General features: G+C 36.6%; 2 protein-coding genes across 2 annotated transcripts in view; one reads left to right on the forward strand and one right to left on the reverse strand.

Moving 5' to 3' along the window:
- Positions 1 to 84: 84 nt before the first annotated feature.
- On the forward strand, positions 85 to 6,292 carry ngrn (neugrin, neurite outgrowth associated). Its single transcript, NM_001045253.1, is given in 4 exon segments — positions 85 to 114; positions 1,880 to 2,086; positions 2,153 to 2,263; positions 5,150 to 6,292. Coding segments are annotated over 3 exon segments (870 nt in total). The 5' UTR covers positions 85 to 114; position 1,880; the 3' UTR covers positions 5,703 to 6,292.
- Positions 6,293 to 7,246: 954 nt separating this feature from the next.
- The window catches only part of sort1b (sortilin 1b), a 32,606-nt gene continuing 16,344 nt past the window's right edge, over positions 7,247 to 23,508 (reverse strand). Inside the window, exons 8-20 of the mRNA NM_001126465.1 lie at positions 21,693 to 21,847; positions 21,475 to 21,619; positions 18,522 to 18,671; positions 17,375 to 17,481; positions 17,171 to 17,273; positions 15,662 to 15,833; positions 13,465 to 13,652; positions 13,192 to 13,381; positions 11,280 to 11,396; positions 10,704 to 10,812; positions 10,299 to 10,423; positions 10,068 to 10,188; positions 7,247 to 9,236 (exon numbers count right to left, since the gene is read on the reverse strand). Of these exons, the coding sequence (NP_001119937.1) occupies positions 9,222 to 9,236; positions 10,068 to 10,188; positions 10,299 to 10,423; positions 10,704 to 10,812; positions 11,280 to 11,396; positions 13,192 to 13,381; positions 13,465 to 13,652; positions 15,662 to 15,833; positions 17,171 to 17,273; positions 17,375 to 17,481; positions 18,522 to 18,671; positions 21,475 to 21,619; positions 21,693 to 21,847 (1,697 nt within the window). The 3' untranslated portion in view covers positions 7,247 to 9,221. The remainder of the gene's footprint in view (positions 9,237 to 10,067; positions 10,189 to 10,298; positions 10,424 to 10,703; positions 10,813 to 11,279; positions 11,397 to 13,191; positions 13,382 to 13,464; positions 13,653 to 15,661; positions 15,834 to 17,170; positions 17,274 to 17,374; positions 17,482 to 18,521; positions 18,672 to 21,474; positions 21,620 to 21,692; positions 21,848 to 23,508) is intronic.

Raw genomic sequence — 23,508 nt, forward strand, 5'->3', positions numbered from 1 at the left:
GCGAACGGAGCCGAGTTTGCCCGAGTACAATCGAACCACTGCAGCGCATGCGTACCTGGTTAAACTCACGGTTTCCGGAATAATGTCACCGTGAAGGAAGAGCGAGGGGAACATGTGAGTGCTTTGCTTGTATTGTTTACGTATCGCATCCGACGTTATGAGCTTGTATATTGCCACAATTTGGGCTGTGAGATGAATTGTTGTATACAACTGAAATAAAATGTTGAGTTTGAACAATTCGCTTACGTAGAAATAACGCAGAATGTTAAATAAATGTTATTTTCTGTTATTGTGCAGCTTCATATATTGATTTGTATCATGTGAATATGATACACATTTTAATTAACATTCTTCGTCATACTTGGCATGTTGTTTTATCATATATCGAAGTTTTTTTTAAAGAGAAATGTCTTTATATTTTCACTTCACAAATCAGAGGAAAAAAAGTAAGTAAAATTGCTTTTACAAACTGTTTTTATTAGTTAGTTGTAATATAGAAGAGCATAAAATAATTTAATTTCCAGCTCTATAAATGGGAACAACTTCTCCAGAGAAATCAACATTAAGATATGCATTGTAAATGGAATCAGTACATCTGTAGATCTGTGTAAAAAAATGAGGTAAAGTTTTCCCCTTAAAGAATTTTCCCTTCTTAATATATTTCAGAAAAGTATTCTTTGCCTATTACAAATAGGGAAATCATATTAGTAGCCAATGACTATCAAAGTACAACATTGTTCATAGTCAAATAAATAGTGCTAATGTTGTCTTGAAGACATACTTGCATGTGATTTTTAAACAGAACATTTAAAGTACCATGGTAAAGAATACAGGGAGCATGTCACAAGCTGTCACTGAAGGAATGTGTAAATATAAAACCAACTTTACCTCAATTGTAAAATAATACACACACACACACACACACACACACACATGTATTTGGATGTTTCATTTCTACTCACCTACAACGTTATAGAAGCAAAAAACTCAACATCTTACAATTTAGTATTTTATTTAAAATAAACTGAACTGTTTGACTCTAAAGGAATAGTTAATCCAAATAATAACATTTGCTATTTACTCACATTCAGGCCATCCAAGAAATAGGGCACTTTCTTCTTTAATGGATTCACTGTTATGCCATAAGTTTGGCCTGTATTTGTTTTTCTGCTCTCAAAGTTCTGATTCGCAAAGGACTACGATTTCAGTTGAAAAAAAATCTAAAATGCTGAAAAAAGTATTCTTTATCATGGATGTCCTGAGGATGAAAATAACAGCATATTTTATTTTTGGGTGAATAATGGCTTAAAATAACTGAGATTTTAATGTAATGTGTCCTCTTACTGTTTCATGGCTAATAGACCCGTTTCACACTTCTGGGTTCCTCAGTAGAGAAAGTCGTCATAGTTGGGAAAACTTATGCAATGAATGAGAGAATACAACAAATAATTTTTTACAATCATATTTGCTGAAATAAAAAAAGAAAAAATCAATGATGATGTTATAAAGACTTTCAGAAAAAGAAACAAAATTGTGTGAGACTGATAATGCCAGCCAGAGGAGAGAATAACTTCAAATTAATTTACTGTCCTGTCCTATAGACGCTGCATTAGAAACCCGTTCACAAGCGGTAATTCATGTTTTGTAATTTAAAACAAAGATGATATAATTCATGCATTAATACATATAAATATTCATACGTTTTTTTTTTTATTAAAATATTTAAAACTTTTTTGTTGGATTTAAGATGTTGATGACCATTAAACTTGTCATAACAGGCTTGTGAAAAGGGTCCATTACAATTAGTTGAATAGTCATTTTCATGTTGGATCCAGTTGAAGTTTCGGATATCACTGTCTTTGTATCTCTGACCATTTAGAATGGTGTCCCCCTGGAGAAGAGTCCTCATGCTGGCCACCAAACTGGCCCCTGTCCCAGGACCTGCTGTCTGCCAGGCCCGTCGCCATGCCAGTCGAGGCTCATTCGGGTGGATGTCAAAGAATCCCAAACAGAAACAACAGGGTGCCGTGTTTGAGGATGACCATGACATGGATGCAGTGGAAGTCAAACTGGACTCTATTATTTGGTGAGTTCTTCTAGAGAAGGACAAAAGCTTCTGTCTTCATGCATTAATGTTAACGCTTCTGTACAGTGAAGAGAGGAGAAGACAGAAAGCAGCAAAGTTTCATATAATCAAGAGGAAAATGAACACTCCTGGAGCTCCACACAGAAAGCTCAGCTGGGATGCCATTGAACAGATAAGGTAACAAAGTCAGTATGTCTGTCTGTTCAGTGTGCAAATTGCTGTCTATTCTGTGTGCAAAGATTGCCAGGGGGTTGTTGGGGGCTTGGGGCAATTTTTTTTCAATAGTAGTTGGGTAATACATGCTTCAGTGAATCAAATTTATGAATTTATTTAAACTGCATATCATATATTAATAAAATGTATGCTTAGGGTTTTGAAGGATATTGATGACTATTTTAGAGGTTACTGTACTGTAGGTCAAACTATACAAATTATGTGTATAATTTTTCATTTTTAAGCCTACATGCAGATAAAAACATCTATTTTACAAGAAACTTGTTTTGTGAATACTTAAGTTGTCTATCTGTGCTCTAGAACTGCCAGTTTAGGACTGTTGAATGATATTTTTCCTAGCATTGATTGGCGCAATTATGCATTCTCAATGTTATAAGCCGTTGTAGGGGGATCAAATGTATATTTATATTATACATTTTTAATTATTAATATTAAAGATATGAATCAGAGAAAGCTATTTTTATTATCACAGGGTTGACCCTCCATACATCTTGTTTTGATGTCCTTCAGGGAGGGATCAAGTGTTAGTTAGGGCGTCAGTCCCCCCAAACCCCCCTGTAATTCGCATCCTGTGTCTATTACAAAGGTCTCTGAAATTCTGTTTAATCAGTCACAACATTGAGCATTCAAAATTTGTTGTGATTATAAGCCATCATTTTCTATTGTCACGTGCATGTGTGGACTAAATTATTATTATTATATTTTTATATCATATGTCATACTTATTTGAATGGTTTGTGAGCCCAAACTTTGATTTAAAATGTAAACATATTAAATAATTAATTAGGAGATTAAATAAAATGAGATAAAATGTGTGTATATGTTCAGTTTATTTAGCTTGTGTGTGTATTTATAATATACAGTCAAGCTGAAATTATTCATACCCCTTGGCCAGGTGTGGACTTAACCAATAAGTGAGATAAGCAGCCGCTTAGGGGCTTGGGGAATTAGGGACCTCCAACCAATGCAAACTACGCACAGAAATGAAATCCAACCTGTTAAAGGACTAGAACCGGTGACAATCTTGCTGTGAGGCGACAGTGCTAACCACTGGGCCACCATGCCGCCCTATGGAGGGAAAGTTGAAGAGGTAGGGGTGGAAGGGGGGATTCTTCAAATCGAAGATGACTGTAGTGAGAAACCCTGGCTCTTTATAATGGCTATTTATAATTTTAAATGCTAATGCAGAACCAGCCGTGTTCAATCATAATCACGTGATCCTCTTGAAATTAGTTTATACATAAACTTCACTTCAGTCATATGTTGTAAAATCGATTTTAAATATTTTCAAAACCAAGGCCCCCATGAATAGTGGAACGTTCCTTCCGTACTGCACATGCACGAAGTGTGAGTGCTTTGATCATAGACAGTGTTGCCAACTTAGCGACTTTTCAGACCCCCCTAAGCGGCAAATTTTCCAAAAAGTGACTAGCTAATGTTTTTAGGTGTTACTGGAGATTTTTAGAGAGTCTTATGTTCTGTACCGTTCCTAACATCACTCTTCACAACGTGCTGAGGGTGATGCTGTCGGCCTCTCCACCGCTTTAGAGCACTCAAAGGCGGCACGGTGCCACACAGCCATCTCTCACACCTGCAGCATTGAGAGCAGATCATTCATCTGCATGCCGACGGCTAATATTTTAGCAGTAGAAACGTGAGGTATTTCCCTGGTACAGTTAAACCCATCTGCTTCTCCACTGTTTTACATGTAATCATTTAAATTGACTGCTTATTATTATCTTGTAGTTGTTCACAATCACAGAGATTTTAGTGACACCAGTTTGCTAGCGATTAGAGAAGAGGCAGACAGAGTGTTCAAGAGTGAGAATATTGAGAACATTTGGGGAAAAAAGTATAAATACGACAACTTCCTCCACGATCCTGCTGTCTGGCCAAAACAGCTCAGATGATGAGTGTTGTGAGCTTAAGAAAGAGGGCCTGTTCACATCACATTCTCCAGTGAAACGGCCACCGATTCAAAAACAGCAATTATTCAGTTCATATGATAACGGGTGCAAAGTTTAGTTTGATGAATTGTAAATTCCACTTGTTTAAATGTTAGTTTACTATTATTACTATTAAAATCTAATCACAACAATAGCCAATTAACTGTACATCGGGGTGCCTAAACTCAGTCCTGTAGGTTAGTTCCAACCCTGATCAGACACATCTGAGCTAGCTAATCAAGCTGACTCAACATCTGTGCTGGTGTGTCGAGACAAGTTGGAGCTAAAATCTGCAGGACACCGGCCCTCCAGGACTGAGTTTGGACACCCCTGCTGTACATAGTTTGTGAACTTGTTTTTTTTTTGTTTGCTTTTAATTTTACATTAGAAAGAGAATGGTTCATTTAAATATTAAAATATACAAAATATGCTTTTTAACATGCAGTTTTTTTTTTTTTTAATTGCTAGGGCCCCATACCTGGAATTGCTTTGGGCCCCAAAATCACCAAGTCAGCCCCTGTTTATGGGAATCTCATTTTATTTATATGAAAATATGAATAAATCCTATTTTTTCCTCAGAGTATCATTTAAAGGGAAGGGGTTGCTATGATTTTATGTCTTTTTAATTAAAATAGTAGTTCACAATTTAATGTAATACTTTTTTTTAGAATAGATGATTCTTAATTGCAAGTATTTCATGGCAAAAAAACAAACAAAAACTTTCATATGCAGCTCCTTGTAAATCAGGCCCTAAGCCAAAGAAAAATAAGTAAAATCAATGAATGTTTGAACGTTGATTTCTCAATAAATCATACCAATCTCATGTCTTGCCAGAAATGTTGTAGTTTTTTACCGGCCAGTCATCTGCCATATGATTTCACAGGTACCTAAAGCAGGAGTCTCCAGAGGAATGGACGCTCCAGAGACTAGCAGAGGGTTTCTCTGTCAGCCCTGATGTCATTTCCAGAGTCTTGCGCAGCACGTTCACCCCACCAGCAGCCCGGAAGCTAAAGCAGGATGCTAAAGTCTCCCCCAGCAGTGGACCACAGTATCTCAAAGACGGCAAAGCTGAACAATCCAGACTTCAGAAGAGCTTGACTCCATCAGTACTGCTCCCCTCTGCAAACACATCTCATTCTGCCCTCAAAACACTGGACACCAAGCAGACTGGACTGACGCCCTCTGCTGGACACATAACATTATCAAAACAGACAGCTGTACTGAATGTGGCACCCGAATACCAGGACAGGCTTGAGTCTAAAGGTGAGATGGATGTGAATGATGATGTAGAGTTTGAGGAGGAGTGGGATGGAGTGATTCTGACTGACGAAGAGCTGGAGAAAATCACACAAACACTTCATGAGAAGCCCAGTCCAGTGGAGCAGAGAGGAAGAGACTTTTTTGATAGTGAAGGTAACTTCCTGTATAGAGTTTGAGACACTTGGAGTTTATGTTTAGAAAATGTTTGTTAAATAAAAATATATCTAAAGGCATAATTCAACCAAAAATAAACATTTCTTCACCATTTACGTAAACTTGAAAGGACACCTATGATTAACATTAGTAAGCTGTTTGGACAGAGCTGTATGTAGGTATATTGTGTCCACAGTCATATTAGAGTGATAGAAACGCAAGTCTCTTTTTAAAAAATATCCTGACAATAAAATAGGACCCATATCACAGTGATTTTGAGGCCCACTGCAACGTGGGTGTGGTTTTCCCTGACCACCGATTGATTGACAGGCATCATGTTTCTACAATAATGTTTATACACGTCCACAGAACATTTTTTTGCAAATAAACTTGGATTAAAATATCTCTGTGATTTTCATAAGTTATATACGTTTAAAAAAAATTTAAAACAGAGTTTGTAATAAAGACAGTTAAATCATTCATTCTTAACCGCTATAATCAACACGGCCACATGGTGTCAGTAAACTTTAATGTGTGTGTAATGCAAATGGCATTTGTGTGAGACTCATCATTTCAGAAATGCTTGAATAAATTCCACCACAAATACATCAAATAAACTTTCTTGGGTGTTTTTGACTTGTGACGTTTTTTCAGCTTCATCCATCACTAACTGCTGTTTATCTGATTTAACCCATGAGAAGCAGACACACATGTCGAAACGGTGGGTGGGGAGAAGCAGCTCATTTGCATTTAAAGCCACAGGCTACTAAAACAGCTACACTGTACTCAGCCACCAAAATAGGCAGGTTCTACAGGCTATAATAAATAATCTGATGGGTATTTTGGGCTGAAACTTCACAGACACATTCTGGAGACAACAAAGGCTCGTCTTACATGATGTTAAAGGGGTAAAATAGGTGCCCTTTAATGAATTTCGTTTTGTTTAACACAAGACATCCTGGAGAATGCTGGAAACCAGCAGACATCGACACCCAGAGTAAAAACAAAAATACGATCAAAGTCAATGGATACTGCTTTATAAAATAAAAATAAAAACAATAATATAAACTCCCAACAGGTTTGAAGGATGGAGAAATTATTATTATTTTCATTTTTTAGTGAACTATCCTTTTCGTAGTAAAGAAATGATTGGTAACATGGTGAAAACTGAATACTTTGCATCTCTGTCACATTTATATGGAGCTGCCAAAGGAAATACAATTTGTTTTACAGGTAATTGCGTTTATTTTTCATAATTGAGACAATTTTTTACACTTTTAAAAAAAATTTATACAGTATATACTCTTATCATAAAAATGTATACAGTATTTATTTTTTATTTCTTGGAAATAAGTTTATTTGTGTAATATAAACTCAGGTTTGTGAGAGAAAGTGTTTGCATCTTCTAAAACCTTTTTTTCCTCACAGAGTTGATGTTTTATATATTGCAAGTTTATTACGCTCATATTTAATTCATTTTCTTATATAAATTGCTTTATTTTTTCCTAACTGCAGAAGAATGGAATTAAAAAACTGACAAATAAGTATAAATTTTGACCACACAAAATCAACAGGACAAATCAATTTATTTCTCAAACTAACAGTTCTTTTCCAAATATACAGAGCAAAGAAAATAACAGATACAAAGTGGGAATTGCTATATATGTACAGAGCTTCACAACTACTATGTACATTGAAGAAGTGTTCCACCTCTCATAAATAACATCAGTGTCACAATAGAATTAACTTCATTTGCATTGCGTCTACTTGTCATATCCAGATTATTTTTATTTTTATTAAGCATGGAGAACAACCTAAACTGTCCAATTTGCAATTAAATGGGAGGAATACAATATTAGAGGCTCATTTACTATTATTCTGTTTTATAAAAAGTAAAAGTACTGAAATATGAACTCATGTTTTTGAACTGTGGTACTTCTTTCCTCTTGTTTTAGAATTATAGATGATGAGATTTACATTTTATTGAAAGGCACAAGCTATGCCTTCATGCTAGGCACTTGAATCAAAACACAAACTAGAATTTTTATACCTCTTAAACATCATATGAGTATTTGCAAAGGAGATTGTCTTCCTCTATGAAAATATGAGACTTTCCATTAGGATTGGTATAGATAAGTAAACAACTGCTAGAAATTTGGCTAGAAATGAAGTGTAGATACTTAAAAGAAAACTCACTGCATCAGACGTTAAACAGGAAGTACAAGCGGAAAGGTGCTAAACTGCTTTCTATTGCATTTGAATCTTGTTAAATGGCATGGTCAAAGAGTTCCGACCACTGGGTCTGTTCTCACTGATGTTTGGAAATAATGAACACATGCTAAATTATTGCGACTAATGGTTTGTCACGCAAACACCTAGTCAAGTGTCAGGCGGTTTAAAAAAGAAAAAAAAAAGTCACACCTTTTCTGCTTAATGACATGGGACTTTCCTGCAGTCAAGAACCACAAAAACAGCACAAACGTCGAGAGCCAAGAAAACTACAAAATTTGATTTGGGCAAAATGTGCAAGGTTGTACACAAACTACAACTCTAGTCCTATTTTACATGCATCTGCGTCATTGCTTAGTTCATAAAAATAGTTATCGTTACAAAATTTGACCTAACCCTCGCAGAAATGGCTTGAAGTGTGACTTATTTACAAATTATCACAAGGTGTATAATGTCGATAATATTAGATACAGATTTTTGTATCAAAAACAGCTACACAGTATCATGTAAAGCAGTGTTTCCCAACCACGTTCCTGGAGGACCACCAACACTGCATGATTTGGATGTCTCCTTTGTTTGTCACACCCATTTCAGGTCTTTCAGTCTCTGCTAATGAGCTGATGATCTGAATCGGGTGTGTTTGGTTAAGGAGACATGGAAAATGTGCAGAGCTGGTGATCCTCCAGGAAAGTGATTGAGAAACACTGATGTAAATAATGTTCGGAAATCTTAAACGATGAACACTCCTCCATTTTGTTTGTTCTGAAGCCAAATCTGTTGCCGTTTATTGCTATATTCATATCAGTGAATGTTAGTAAAGCTTTGAAAGCAGATCACATTTTACTGATGGGTTCAGTAGCACAGTATTTTAAATAAACCTCTTTGATATGATTGATATCATGCCTCCTGTTGCTAAATCAAACGTATGCTTAATCCATTTCAAAATTGATCAACTAAACGTCCAGTTTTGACATAAAGGAATCTGTACATGAAAAGAAAAACAAGTATTTTACAAAGTATCCCATCAACAGTCCTTAAAACGCCCGAAGATAGAATTAAAACACCATTAACCGCATTTTAAACGCTTCTTCAGCAAAGCTACATTCAAGAGAGTCTTTAGTTGTGAGAACAGCACCTCCTATTGGTGGAGAAGCAACCGTGTCCACTCGGATTGATGGAGAAGCAGGAAGTGCATAACATTAGCTGGTAGGTAAGGTTTGAAAAAGCTGACTGACAGCTGGCTTGTGCTTTAAGAAGAGAGACAGCAGCAGTAATGCCTGGATGACAGCAAATGGAGCTCCTTCTGCTCAGCTTTACTCCAGCAGGTCCTGACAATGACACAGACATTTAGCAAGATCAGTACAATGACTTCTTTAATGGAATTTTTTGTGATCGAAAAATGTCACATAAGAATACTTGGATTTTAAGGCTCATTTATAACAACAGCTAGAAGGGAAACAGACTTTTATGGCCATGTTTATACCTGGTGTTAAGATGCTTTTTTGTCGGTCAAACTTGAGCACCATTATCAAATACAATCAAAAACATTGTGACTTTCGACCACTTCCAGAGGTAATTGAAAATGGATTAGATTAGATTGTTTTCAAAGGATCTGTTTACATCCAGGCGTTAAAGAGACAGTTCATTCAAAAATTTAAATTCTGTCATCATTTTCTAGCGGTGGAAGGACTACTGAAAATTCACACTCAAGTACCATTACTTACCCAAAAATGTAGCCTGAGTAAAAGTATCTGCTGAACATATTACTAAAGACTATAGAATACACAAGACATGTCACCTGTATACTTTTAAATGGGTCAATATGGTGAATGAACCCGGCATTAGAAATTTTTTTTTAACCTTTAAATCAAATGTAACATTATCAACTGTAACTGTAAAAAAAGGAGGTCAGCAGGCAGAGAGTTGGTAGTTATTAGTGGCTGTTAGAACACAACTGACCATGAGTTTTTACACTATGTAAGCACAGTGTTTTGAGCTCCCTCTGGTAATGCTAAAATGTGGATAACCTCAAAACATTTTAGACCCCTTTTACACCCATATTTAACATCACCCTTTTGAGATCCAATGCATTAAACTTAATCTTAAAACCAGATGGATACGGAGCTTAAGTGTAGTTATTTATGAGTGTGAATCTGTACCTCATCTGAATCATCATGGAAGTCATTCTTCGGTGCTCCAACCACATCTGTCTCCAGCGGTTCATCAACACCATTGGCTTCCACATTGTGTTGTAAGACTGAGTATCTGTGGACCAGGAACCTGCAAAATAGAGGGCAGGACAGTTTACCGACAGAACTATCTTTTTGTATTTAAAAAAAACGATATGTATTTAATATATAAACCTTAAAATGTTTGGGGAACAGACTGACCTTCCACCGCAGACGTATTTCTTTACGAACAGTGCCCCAAACACTAGACCGGTCAGCAGGATGGCGATGACCATGGCAATGATAGGAGCCGTGTGAGAGGTGGATTGCTCTGACTGTGGATTATTCTGATAGAAGATAAACAGCTGCGTGAGTATGAGGTTTAAACGCTACTGTTAAAAAGATCCCCCATTCACCTAGATCAGGCCAGTAGATGGTGATGTCACTTTGTAACGCACTTATGGTCAACCACATTTCTGCATTCTTTTAAAAATGTACACTTTTTAAAGATAGTAGAGTGAACTGTTCATTCAACACTTATGTACATAAAACAAGCCTACAGTACATGTGACTGATGTTTTTATAAATACAGAAATGCAGAACTGTGATATATAAATGCAGTCTCACCAGCGGCTGGGGGTCAAGCAGGTCACTGACGCATCTCTTGCTCAGGTCGATCACCTTTCTTTCTGGTTGTTTCCCTCCTTCACACTTATCACCTGGAATCTTTCGGTATCTGCCAAATTCAAAATAACTATTCATTCATTTTCCTTCAGCTTAGTCTCTTATTTATCAGTGGTCACCACAGCGGAATGAACCACTAATAAATAATTAATATGTTTCTTAAAGCGACAGTTCACACAAATTAAAAACCTTTCATCATTTACTCACCCTCAAGTGATTCAAAACCTGTTCTGTTCTTCTGCTGAACACACAATATTTTGAAGTACGTTGGAAAACACTTGCCATTGACTTCCATGGTATTTTTTCTCTACTATGGACATCAGTGGCTAGCTGTGTCCAACATTCTTCAAAATATCTTATTTTGTGTTTTAAGAGATTAAATATACTCATGAATCTTTTTTTTCCATTTGAAGGAGAGTAAATGATTATAGAAATGTAATTTCTGAGTGAACAACCAATTTAAGAATCAGAGAAAAATAAGAGTCAGTCCTCAAGAGAATAAAGCAGAGATGGCATTACCCACTGGTCTGGAGCTGCTCTTTCTTCCCATGAATGCAGATCTCCAGATCATGGCCTTTGAGTTCAGCCTGTTCTATACACTCAGAGCTCTTTTCTTTACGGTAGTATCCAAAGTCACTGAAAAGGAAGGCAGAGAATATTTGTCTCTTTTCTTTACATTTACATTTATTCATTTAGCACAGTGGTCCTCAACCTTTTTATCACCGCGGACTAGTCAACGCTTGACAATTTTACTGTGGACCGGGAGGGGTCGGAGTTTTGTAGGTTGCTAGGTGACCATCAACCACTTTTCTCAGAGAATGACAAGCTGTCACTCGGATACAAGTTTTATGTATGTAGAAAATGACAAAGCACTGCAGTGTTTGGGTGTACTGTGTTTGTGTAAGATAATGTCAACCGAAATGTGTATATTCCATCCAAACTGGGGCGGTCACTTCTTGTCACGTGACTCGCAGCATTTATTCAACTGGGTGCATCTGGAAGGGGTGAGCACGTCACTTTGGAAATAACGAATTTGCGCGAACTCTACAAAAGATGCAAAATGCGAACGGCCCCTATAAGGTCGCCGTAATTTGCTTTCTCCAGTTTTCTGATTTGTTGACAAATGGGTTGCGGATCCATTCCTTGGCTGAAGGTTTCATCCATACACACTCATACATTCAAACACTATAGCCTACCCAATTCACCTGTACCACATGTCTTTGGACTGTGGGGGAAACCGGAACACCCGGAAGAAACCCACGCAAACGCGGGGAGAACATGCAAACTTCATACAGAAATACCAACTGATAAAGCCAAGGCCCGAACCAGCGTCCTTCTTGCTGTAAGGCGACAGGACTTCCTACTGCGCCACCGTGTCGCTAATACAGTAATCGTTCCGACTCAGATAACAAATACAATGGAAATAATAATAACTTCTTGTGCGGCCTGATACCAACTGATCCATGGACTGGTACCAGTCCACGGCCTGGTGGTTGAGAACCTCTGATTTAGCTGACGCTTTTGTCCAAACAATTCAGGAGGAATTTATTACACACAAGAGATGCTAGTTTTACAAAGTAACTTATTTGAGCTCAGAGAATGCTAGAGTTGTTGTTTTGTTTTTTTGAGAGAGAAAGAAAGTGTTTCTACAGGTGGTTTGTTAAGCCCACTCACCTGTGTGAGGCACAGTCAGAATTTATAGTATTTTAGGTTGGTGTGTGGTGAGGTGGGGAAGAAATGAGGGGTCTTGGTTTTATTCACCAGAGTTCAGGTGCTCTTAGGCCATGTCCACACATACATGGGTATTTTTTTTTTCTGCCTTCTATCCATATGAAGATGAACTGTCGATGGCATGCGGAATTAATAGGTGATGATAAAAGCAACCCAGGCTCATTCTAAATACGTACCGCTATATACATTTCTGGAGAGCACCGAATACATCCCAGGAGTTATGTTTTATGCAGTTTTTGTTTTCGCGAATCCACTGTGTATAATTTTTGAGATCTGAAATTTCTCTTGCGAGTGCCATTTGCATCTGCTGTTCTCACGTTAATCCACCAGAGGCCGATGTCGACTGACCAATTCCCCCACCTTCCCCCTTTCCCTAAACCCAACCAATAGTGTTTTCAATAGCACTGATTGACCCAAAAACCCATTTCCCTAAACCTGCATAGTTCAGGATCTCCAGAAATGTATATTTCGCTACGTTTTCAGAATGAGCCTATGATGCATAAAAGCCTTACAATAAAGGCACGTTGGCCAATTAGAAACAAGAAAAAAGCACGCAAATCAACACTATGAGGCAAAAAATGCAGTTTAATGGCCACACAACCACACCTGGCCAAAGTTTTCAAAAAATGTATGTCTTTTTCACCTGATACTGCGTTTTTGTTTGATATTTTAATTTTTTAAGGATTAGTTTTCCACTCACCACAGGAAGTCATCAAGTGTGCAGACACACGGCGTGGGCTGTTTGTTAACTACATATTCCCGTCCAATCCAGCAAACAGAGTCCTTCCTCACCCGCAGGAAACGCTCTTTGTAGCCCAGCATGCAACCGTCTTCTGGGTCGCTGATGTCATCAGAGTGTGCCAGCCATTGAACATAATCATCACTCTCGCCTGAAAACCAAACAAAAAATGGTTTGTGTCAACTAAACTATAAAGTGCAACAAGATGTGGTTGAAACTGAACTGGTCACTTACAATTTCGTTTTAGCAGGTCTTTAAAGTCAATAGTGTAGGTGACCCAGTGGCTGATCATAGCGTCTTCATAACCCCAGAGACTGACGTTCACTGAGCGGGCACCAGGCTCAGAGGCCAAGCCTGTGAAGTACATCGGCGTCTGGGTGAACGTGTGAACATGCCAGCATTGGCCCTCATCGGTGGAGAACCTGTGCGGCACATAAACAATGAGTTGTGTGGGATGTACAGACATTATGCATTGAAGAAAATTAGCTTCATTTTTTAAGAATTACAAAGAAAACTGGTATCTAAAAGCCAGTTATGGTAGCCAGATACACACATGGTTTTTTGCTCCAAGGTGAAAACCCTACTCAGTGTTTGTGCTGCAAAACTCCTCTTACTATAAAACATATTTTACTGGACTGTCCTGCTTTTACTGATTCCAGAAGGACTTTTTATGAAATTAACTCTTTTCAGGACACTTTTGACAAAGTGAAACCAGAAAAGGTTTTAGAATTTTTATCATGTATTAACACAAAAAAACTTATTTAATTTATGTTTTATTTTGTTTGCTGATTTTTAAATTGTATATTTATTGTTGAAAGATTCCTGCCATGAAGATAGCCTTGGTTGCTGACATGGCATTAAATAAAAAATACATTACATTACATGGTAGCCAGATACTAACTGAAATCATAGATAACAATTTTCTTTTATTTGGAATAAAATAATGTTCAAATAAACTAAATTACTGTCAGTTGATGTTCTATTTTTTTAAATTTCATTTTAACCCTTTAACTTTCTGCTCGACCCAATGGTTGACCATATTTTGACTGACTATATTTTATTGAGAGGATTACCTAACTTAACTAAACCTGATGGAGCCATCTCTACCGTCTGGTTGAAGTATGTTTGGCCAATAAAATCCACTAGTCGTCACTAACTTGATCAACAGCACTCATCACAACATTGCTTCAAGAAAAAACAAGGAAATCACTCCTGACATGCTAGGTAGGCATTTTTCTTTTGACAAATTATCCTCTGAGAGCCGTAGCTTTACAAAGTTTAGTTACTTGGTACCATGAATAATATTTAGTATGTTTGTAATAACTTTTCAAAAACATGCTCAACCAAATTATTGATGTGTCTTAGAAAAGCAAAACTAATGTTTTCATATTATAAATTTCCGCAGTCAGAATGGACTGTTTGCCTAGAAATAATTACATTTGATCATTCACAGGGTACATATGACACAGCTTGTTATTTATTCATGAATATAGTGAAATACTTACTTAAGTACATTTTTTTCAACAATTTTAGGATCTTTTTGGTGTAAATATAATGCATTCTTAAAACTAATGTGTGGAAATCACAACTTTCAAAGATTTTTTTAAAACTGACTTTTCTTTAATTGCAAATGCTGGTCTTCTAGCATCAGTATAATTGTAAGAGATTGATATTTGTTCGTATGTTTGTTTGTTTTTTGCATTTGTTTGACGGATGTCAACAGTTTCTATGATACAAAAACGCACATTCAATACTTATATTAATTTTAAGCCACCAAAACATGCAGTCAATTAATAAATAAATAATGTAATATTTTCTGTTTGATGGACCTAAAAAGTTGTTTATGTTTGTTTAGTTTGTTATGTTTAGTTTTATTTAGGGTTACCAGTCATAGCATCATGTTTTGTTTAATTTTCCTGTTAAATATTTTTGTTTTCTGAGTTTTGTTTTCGCCCACCTGCTCCATGTTTAGTTCATGAGTTACTGCATTTACAGGCGAGTTGTTCTCTTTTTGGTTTATGTGTTTATTTTCAGTTAATATTACACCTGAGATCTCCTTGGACTGACTTTTCATGAGATCTACACAGACAAAAATTTAATTGTAATTGAATATTTAAAAAGTAAAAAAAAAAAAAAAAAACAGTAACACTTAAGTTTAGGTCAAAATTCATGCTAATAACTACTGACTTATCACCTGCCTATTATTAAGATGTTAACTGTTCATTAGTAGTAATAAAGTATGCTCTTATTCTGCATCCTTAATCCTACCCAAAACCTAAACCAAACTTCAACCAAACAAACTATTAATCAGCTAATTAGTATTTTTTAAGCTAGTAGTGTTAGTTAATGGTTAAGTAAAAGTGTGAATTGTAACCTAAACTAAAGTGTAACAAAAATATGAATATAATCATAACACTATCTCAGTGCTTACTTAATCTCGGAGATGGGTTTGGCCTGGTTGTGCTCCACGGCCACCAGCAGGCCTCCAGAATCCAGGATGGCATAGTGATGTGGCCCCTTTAGAGCCTGCAGCCAGGTGTAGCCTCCATCATCAGACACATACACATCAGGCGTCTGCATGGAGATGGCGTCCCCTACGCTGCCTGGAAAAGGGGGAGTGCAACAGTCAATGTTTCGATTCATTTTCTTTATTGGTATTCCCATTATTTCCATTTACTATAAAGTGTTCCTTCTGAATTGCCTTGAAATGCACAGCTTTGTTCGATGTGTGAAGTAAATCCAAATTAAACATGAAGTCAGGGTGGGGAATATCTGCCCCATTTAAAAAAAGAAAAGTCAATAGCGTATTGTTTATATAGCTCTGCCAATAAGAGTCAGAGAGATAAAGCGAATCTGACTATTGACAACCACAGTCTTTGATAGCAATGCTGAGTCCGTCTGACTGTTTCTCCACTTTAAATTACAGCATTTAGTCAAATTCAAATGTGTCTGATACCTTTGTGGTCTATGTGTTTCTGGACCAGAGCAGACTATCTATGTTAACTCATGTTAGATTTTACTGTATTTGGCTTAACCATTCTTGGAATATAATAAAATAAGTAAGCTGACCAAAATTCTTAAGGGGAGATGGCTTTATTAAAGACATTGTTTAGTACAGTTCCTCAGCATCAATGTTAACTTGTCGGCCTTCAAGTAACTTAGCCCAAAGTACTGTCTGTGAGACAGTACTTCACAGCAAAGAAGATTATTACCCAGCTGGTTTGGTTGGGTCACAACTCTTGAGTTCCTGTAGGGCATTTGGTTCATACCTTTTCAGATGCAGATACTTGTTTGCACATAAAACCAGCCATACAATCTATCACTCTCTTTAACTCACAACTAGACTTCATTCACCTCAATGGAAAGTTTCCATTTTCATTTGAATATTTTCCTCCCCACATTGTTCCAACTAATAAACATGCAGAATTTCAGATGTGTCGGCTACCATTTATTATTTTCTTATTTATGCAAATGTCCAATAAGTAAACGATTTCAGCCTTAACTAGTAGGTAAGAATCAGGACAATTGCGATACAAGAGAGCTTTTGATTGGTCAGAAGATCTGATAAGAAGCTGAAGTGTTCCTTGATTTCATAAAAATTGTTGATCCATTGAGAAACAAAATTTAATTACTTATTTTTCTAAATGTCTTTGTTTTGAAGCAGTTAAACTAATAAAGTCACTAATATCCAACAAAACTTTAATTCTGATTTTAAGGGGACTTTAATTATTTATATATATGTTTGTATTTTCTTCAATTCGTCTATAAGAACCTATTTTCTGTGATTGTTTTAGGATTTGTGAGTCAATAAGTCCCCCTGCACGTAAAAGAGTAAGGTCATTACAGGTTACTACAGATAAAATAAAATGAAATAAAACAAACCATAACAAAACAAAACAAGTACAGTGCACTGGTCTTAATAGTGTGTTTGCATTATTACCATGAGCCAAGATAAGTCCAACAGCATTGGGTTCACTGAGAGGTGGCATGGGTACGTTGACCTTCATGGAGGTACTGTATGAAGCATGAATATGCAGACTACACTGTACAAAAGAAAGACAACACTAGTAAGTAAACACACTAAACAACAAAAACTTCTGTCCAATCTGTCCAATCATCACACCTTTGCTTACAAGGTTCTTACCATTTCTGCATCTTTGGCTGTGGAATCACACTTGGTGTTTTCTGGTTTCTTCAAAGGAACCCACTCTCCTCCCTGGTCAAACGTTATTACTGTCTGTACAGAGTTATCTTTAGCAGAAATAAAAAATAATTACACTACCATTCTATAATTATCTTTAATAAGGGCATCTTTGGTCATGTCAACTAATGTATGTGCGTGTGCTTGTTTATGTAATATTTTCCATTTAAAATGATGCATTAAATTAAAAAGCACAACAAAGTATTTAAACAGAATAAAATGTTTTCTTGAACACCAAATGAGCATATCAGAATACTGTCTGCAACTTATAAGTATCATGTAACATCAAGGAGTAAAAAAAGTCAGCTTTTATAATCTAAATATAATACCATAAAAACATTTTTAAAACAACAGTTATGCCATTGCGGGAATTAATCTCATGTTATTAGATTGATAGTTCTTCTAAATTGAAAGAATTTTATACAATATTACTGGTTAAATAAATGCAACCTTGGAAAGACACATCATCTATTTTAAAATTATCAAAAAAGTACTGTACCCAAACTTTTGAACAGTGCTTAAACAATGTTAAATATCAAATCTAAATGTACATTTAAAACATAAACAGCAGGCCTTCCAATAGAAACTGCTTTTATCCATGTTCATTTAAAGACCAGGTGTCAAACTCAGTTCGTGGTGGGCCACAGTTTTGCACAGTTTTGGTCCCTTTCCACTGAGCAGTACGGTACGGTACGGTTTAGTTCGGAACATGCTTCATGTATGATTTGTGAATGACCGCTACAGCTTTACTTTGACATTTCCTTGAGCGAGAATGACGTCAACTGAAACTTTCTGTCGTACACCACACCCATCAAGAGGGTACTATTGGTGCCCTTTTGGCAGTGGAAATGCAATTCTTATAAAGGTGACCCGTACCGACCTGTACCGTACTGTACTGTACCACTCAGTGGAAACGGGCAATTTGAAACCTACATGTAAGTGTGTTGAAGCAGGGTTGGAGCTAAGCTGTGTAGGACCGCAGCCCTCCAGGAACTGAGTTTGACACCCCTGATTTAAAGCATACAATTTAAATCTGACACAAACACACATACGTTAAATATATGTGCATGTTTTCTAGAATATACCCTACCCTCAGCTAGCACACTAGTAGTGTAGACTCCTCTGAGGGAAGTGACGTTGGTGAAGTCTGTCTCTCCTCCAGTGTACAGATGGCGTTCTAGAGACTTGGAATAGACTGTGCCTCTGTCATCTGACACATAGATGGTGCCAATGCCTGTGTCTGGAAAATAAACAAAGGCAGAAGGCAGTTAAAAAAGACACAGTAGAAGGTCTATCAAGTTTATTAAAAAATAACAGTTGTTTCTTTGGGCAGTTCCACTCTTTTGTATTGCTAAATGCCTGTGGTTGACCAGTACAAGATTTTCATATTAAAAACAATGCATCTATATACCAGTGTGGCTGATTTCAAGATGTTGTATAAAACAGGAAAACGCTAGTGAAAAATGGGGGGTTTGTGTGAAATTCTCACTTTACAGAGGTGCAAGATAACATTATTAAGTATGTCACTCGCTTTGTGAAAACCCCAAGCAACTTGAGAGCCCAAAAGCATTCACTTTGTGACAAAGCCTATTGGAATACAGTCAGAATGAATCTTAAATTATAGTTATGAAAGCAAGAAAACATCCTTGTATGCGTTTTCTTTTTTCCATAGTCTTGCAAGTCTAGATTCTGATTGGCTGAAAGGTGTATAATATAAGGTGTTCACACCAGATGCGGAAGAAGCATCAAGCATGAGTGATTAACATGTTAAGTCAATGCAAAGACGCAAATAGACAATTGCTCTTGTGGGGGGGTAATTATGACGTAGCGCCTGTTGTTGGTGTCCAGACGGGAAAATCCTCCTGCCAACACTGACAACAGTTCATCAAACTGGGCTTGGCTCAGTCAGAAGCACCGCTAAAAGCTTTCATCATCCAGGTCTAGTTTCTGTAGGAGTTTATGGGCTCACAGAGGTGGATGCACCTCAGAATGGATCTAGTGGACACGGCTCCAAACGAATTGATGCTGTTTTTCAGTATTCCTAAAGCACATAAGCACAGCTATTCTCTCAATAAAATCCATGTTAGCCATTTAGCAACAAAGCTTAACACGCGAATAAAGCGTATTTGAGGCGCAAAAGAATTGAGTAAACTCAAAATGTTAACGCGTCTATTTATCCTTGCTTACCGCATTAGGTGTGAACACAGCATTAGTATTAAAGGGCACATATTTTACCCTTTTTTCAAGATTCAAGTTTTATTAGTCTTTTGTGTCCCCAGAATTTATCTGTAACGTTTCAGCTCAAAACACCCATCAGATTATTTGTTGTACCTTTCAGAATATTGGAATTTTTTTGCTATGAAAACATTGCAGCTGTTTTTGTGGCCTGAGCCCAGTTTTGGGCAAGCTACTTTAAAAAATGTAGTGAGCTAAGCTATTAGCTACTCTACTTAAAATGTAGCTTAACTACACTAAAAGCTAAGCTAAAAGCTACATGGGAAAAGTAGCTTAGCAACTTCTAAGCTATTTTTACAAATTTCATTTTTAAATCGAAGCAACTGAAATCCAAGTCAATCATATCTTAGTGATCAATAAAACTGTCAATGAAATATATGACACATAATAGTTCAGTTCAGTTATTTACTGTAAATAATATGCTGTACTGAACAGAAACAAATTATAGTATATAACAGCTAAAACAAAAAAAAATCTATATATATATACTAAAGTATTTTTTGAGCATAGCATCAGAAATTAAGTTTTTACACCTTAACATGTACTTCTTGAGGTATGGTCACGAGAAATATACTGCTTCAGAAATAACTCCTCTCCCTCAGTCATCTTTCCATCAAGCAAGTTTAGGTTTGCGACATCGCCAACCAGAGGTGGCAGTAATGCACCAAAAACTTTGTTGTCGAACATCTGAAGAAGAAATCGTCACTCTCGCCATCATATGGATTTACTTTCATCTGCTAGACACCGGCCTCACATCTCCGTGAATGTGGGTGCCATCACTTATTGATCCACGATCTGTAAATGTAGCTTGTGTGGACGCTACTGCGCTACCTGGCTAATAAAATAGCTTTGTAACTGAAAAGCTATTTAATTTAGAAAGTAGCAAACGCCACACAACTGAGAAATGTAGTTAAGCTAGTAGCGTCACTACTTGAAGCGATGCTACTGCCCAACACTGCTTGTGCCTTTAATGCTAGTTCTTCTCGCCCACGGTTCCCACATGCCTGTCAGAGTGTGCCTCAATCTCCGCCTCGGCTGCGACAGATAAACAGCATATTGACAGACAAGAAGGAAGCAGATCACATTTAACATTTGTGAGAAATACTACAGTAAGAACTTTCCCAATGATTATTTGATGTATTTGTAGTGGAGTTAATTCAAGCCTTTCTGCAACGATGAGTCACACACAACGTCATCACAAAGTTCACACAAACACACTCACAAACAGCACATGCATTTAACTTTGCACTGTTAATATCCAATGCTGTATGGATATAGTGACACATAGTGTTGATTGCAAATGTGACATTAACCCCTTTCATTGATATGAAAAATTCAGTGACATTGATACAGGTAAATATTCTGAAAATTACCGGAATGACTGTACGTTCCAGAATGTTTCAGGAAAAGACCATTTACACATCCATTGCAAAATGCTGGTATATTTTGACATCATTAACCAAAAATGAGCTCTAAACAGCAGCGCAGAAGGGGTCGGGCTTCTGTTGCTGATTTCACTTTTATTTAAAGCTTTAGCATTCTAAAGCTGCAGCTTCTTTGTCTGGCTACATAATTTGCGTTCTCCAGAAATGTAAATAGGGCTGCAGAATGAGTTTATGTTGGATTGTTTGGACAATAATTGTGCAGTCGCCACCTACTGATCTGACATGCACAACACAGCATTTTCAGTACTTTTTTCACAGATTCATTTGTGCATATGCAAAACTATTCAAAAATGAAAAACGCTGTGAAGAACACTAGATGTAAGCATATGTAATAAAGTAAATAAAGCAAGAGAAACCACCAACCTCCTGGTTCATCCACATGCATAAAGACCATGTCATCATTGGCTGCCAGTATTGAGTAAAACTGCTCGTGACTGACAGGAGGAAGTTGTGCCATGTTCCATGTCTCACCAAGGTCTACTGACACATGTATCGCACGCATGATTTCCTGAAAAACATGAATAAAGTTAACACACTGTATTCATGCATATATACACACACTCGTGTATCATAACACACACCTCTGATGCCGACGGTATTATGTTTCCTGATGCTGCCATAACTGAAGCAAACAGAAAACGTCCACCAATCCCGAAGGAGTAGATCCTCTCTGCAACCGTCTTTATATTAGCGCCAAGGTCAACTGACTTTCTCAGCACCAGCATCCCTTTATCAACTGAAAAACACAAAACAACAAACGGTGAAGTATTAATACGGGTTTAGAATGATGTCCCTGGTTTTATGAGCTGCTCGGGCCGCAGTTTGTGTTTTTTCAGCAATAACACAAGGTTTGCTGACTCAAATCCGCTGTGGGGTGTTTAATTATAATGCTAAAATATTCGAACGTTTCATCTGACAGCTTTTAATGAGCTCTTGAGCAACACCAGTCACAGGGTGCTGCTTCATCCCCTCTGACACTGGTGCAAAAGCACTCATAAACATTGCCAAACATCTTGAAAAGGAAGCTTAAAATTTCATTCTGTTGGGTTCAGTATGAGGACAGCTTTTACTGGCCAGTGCAAGAGAGTTTTGGATCAGTTGACAGAACTGTAAGAACTATTTCTGTAGCAGCTTTGATGCAATTTGGACTGTACAAGACGCTATAAAAACTGAAATGACTTGACTTTCAAAATTGTGCTTTTATTCATAACTTTTTTGGCTTCATTTTAATATGTATAATTTAATTAATAATCTTGTGATAGTTGTGGAAATATCATTTAAAATGGCACAGCTTCATTCATTCATTCATTTTCTTTTCGGCTTAGTACCTTTATTAATCAGGGGTCGCCACAGCAGAATGAACCGCCAACTTATCCAGCATATGTTTTACGCAGAGGATGCCCTTCCTTCAGCAACCCATCACTGGGAAACGGCACAGCTTCAATATTATGTATATTTTTCTTATATGACATTTTGTTTTAATTCCATAAAAAAAAAAAGGTTTATGAACATAAATATTTTCTTCAATAAAACAATATATATACAGTATATATGTCAGTTAATTATTGGTTTTAATATTGCTTTCATAGAAGCATATTTCAGAAAATGTTATTGCCATTTACTGGTTTAGACATTTTGTCAGGGCTGTAGTGATCAAGGCTAGAGTGCATGAGAGATAAATCCGCAGAAAAGTTTAATGATCTAACAAGTATCCAGACGGCCAACTTTAACTTAAAATATTGTGAATACACAGTTAATTTAAAGGTCACATAAATGCATTAAACACTGAAGTAGAAACTCCCACAAAAATTAAAAAGATTAAAACATTCCCCTAATTTTATTATTATTATTTTTAAAACCTTACTATACACCCTCAAATATGCTATCAAAGCAGAGGAAATGAGCTAGAATAAAAAAAAATTATATATAATATATATATATATATATATATATATATCAAATAAAATGCTATTTATATCTACAATAGACAAGGCAAGGCAAGTTCATTTATATAGCACATTTCATACACAGTGGCAATTCAAAGTGCTTTACATAAACAGGAATAAAAGAGATAAGTGTATATGATAATAAAAACAAATAAAACAGTGAATAAAAAAGATAAAAACAGAATAAAATGTTAAAACAGGTAATAAAAGGATGAAAAAGAAAAGAAAGACCAAATAGTGTGATCTGTGGGACGTAGCACACTGCTTATTCAGTAAAGGCACAGCTAAACAGATGTGTTTTCAGTCTGGATTTGAATGTGCCTAATGTTGGAGCACATCTGATCATTTCTGAAAGCCGATTGCAGCACAGATTGGAGCGTAATAGATGGACAGAGCGTAATAGAGCATAATAGAAGACAGATTCACCCTGCTTTGACTGAACCCTTGGAAT

The sequence above is a fragment of the Danio rerio genome, chromosome 8 (genome assembly GCF_049306965.1).
Source record: "Danio rerio strain Tuebingen ecotype United States chromosome 8, GRCz12tu, whole genome shotgun sequence".
In the NCBI taxonomy this organism is placed as follows: Eukaryota; Metazoa; Chordata; class Actinopteri; order Cypriniformes; family Danionidae; genus Danio; species Danio rerio.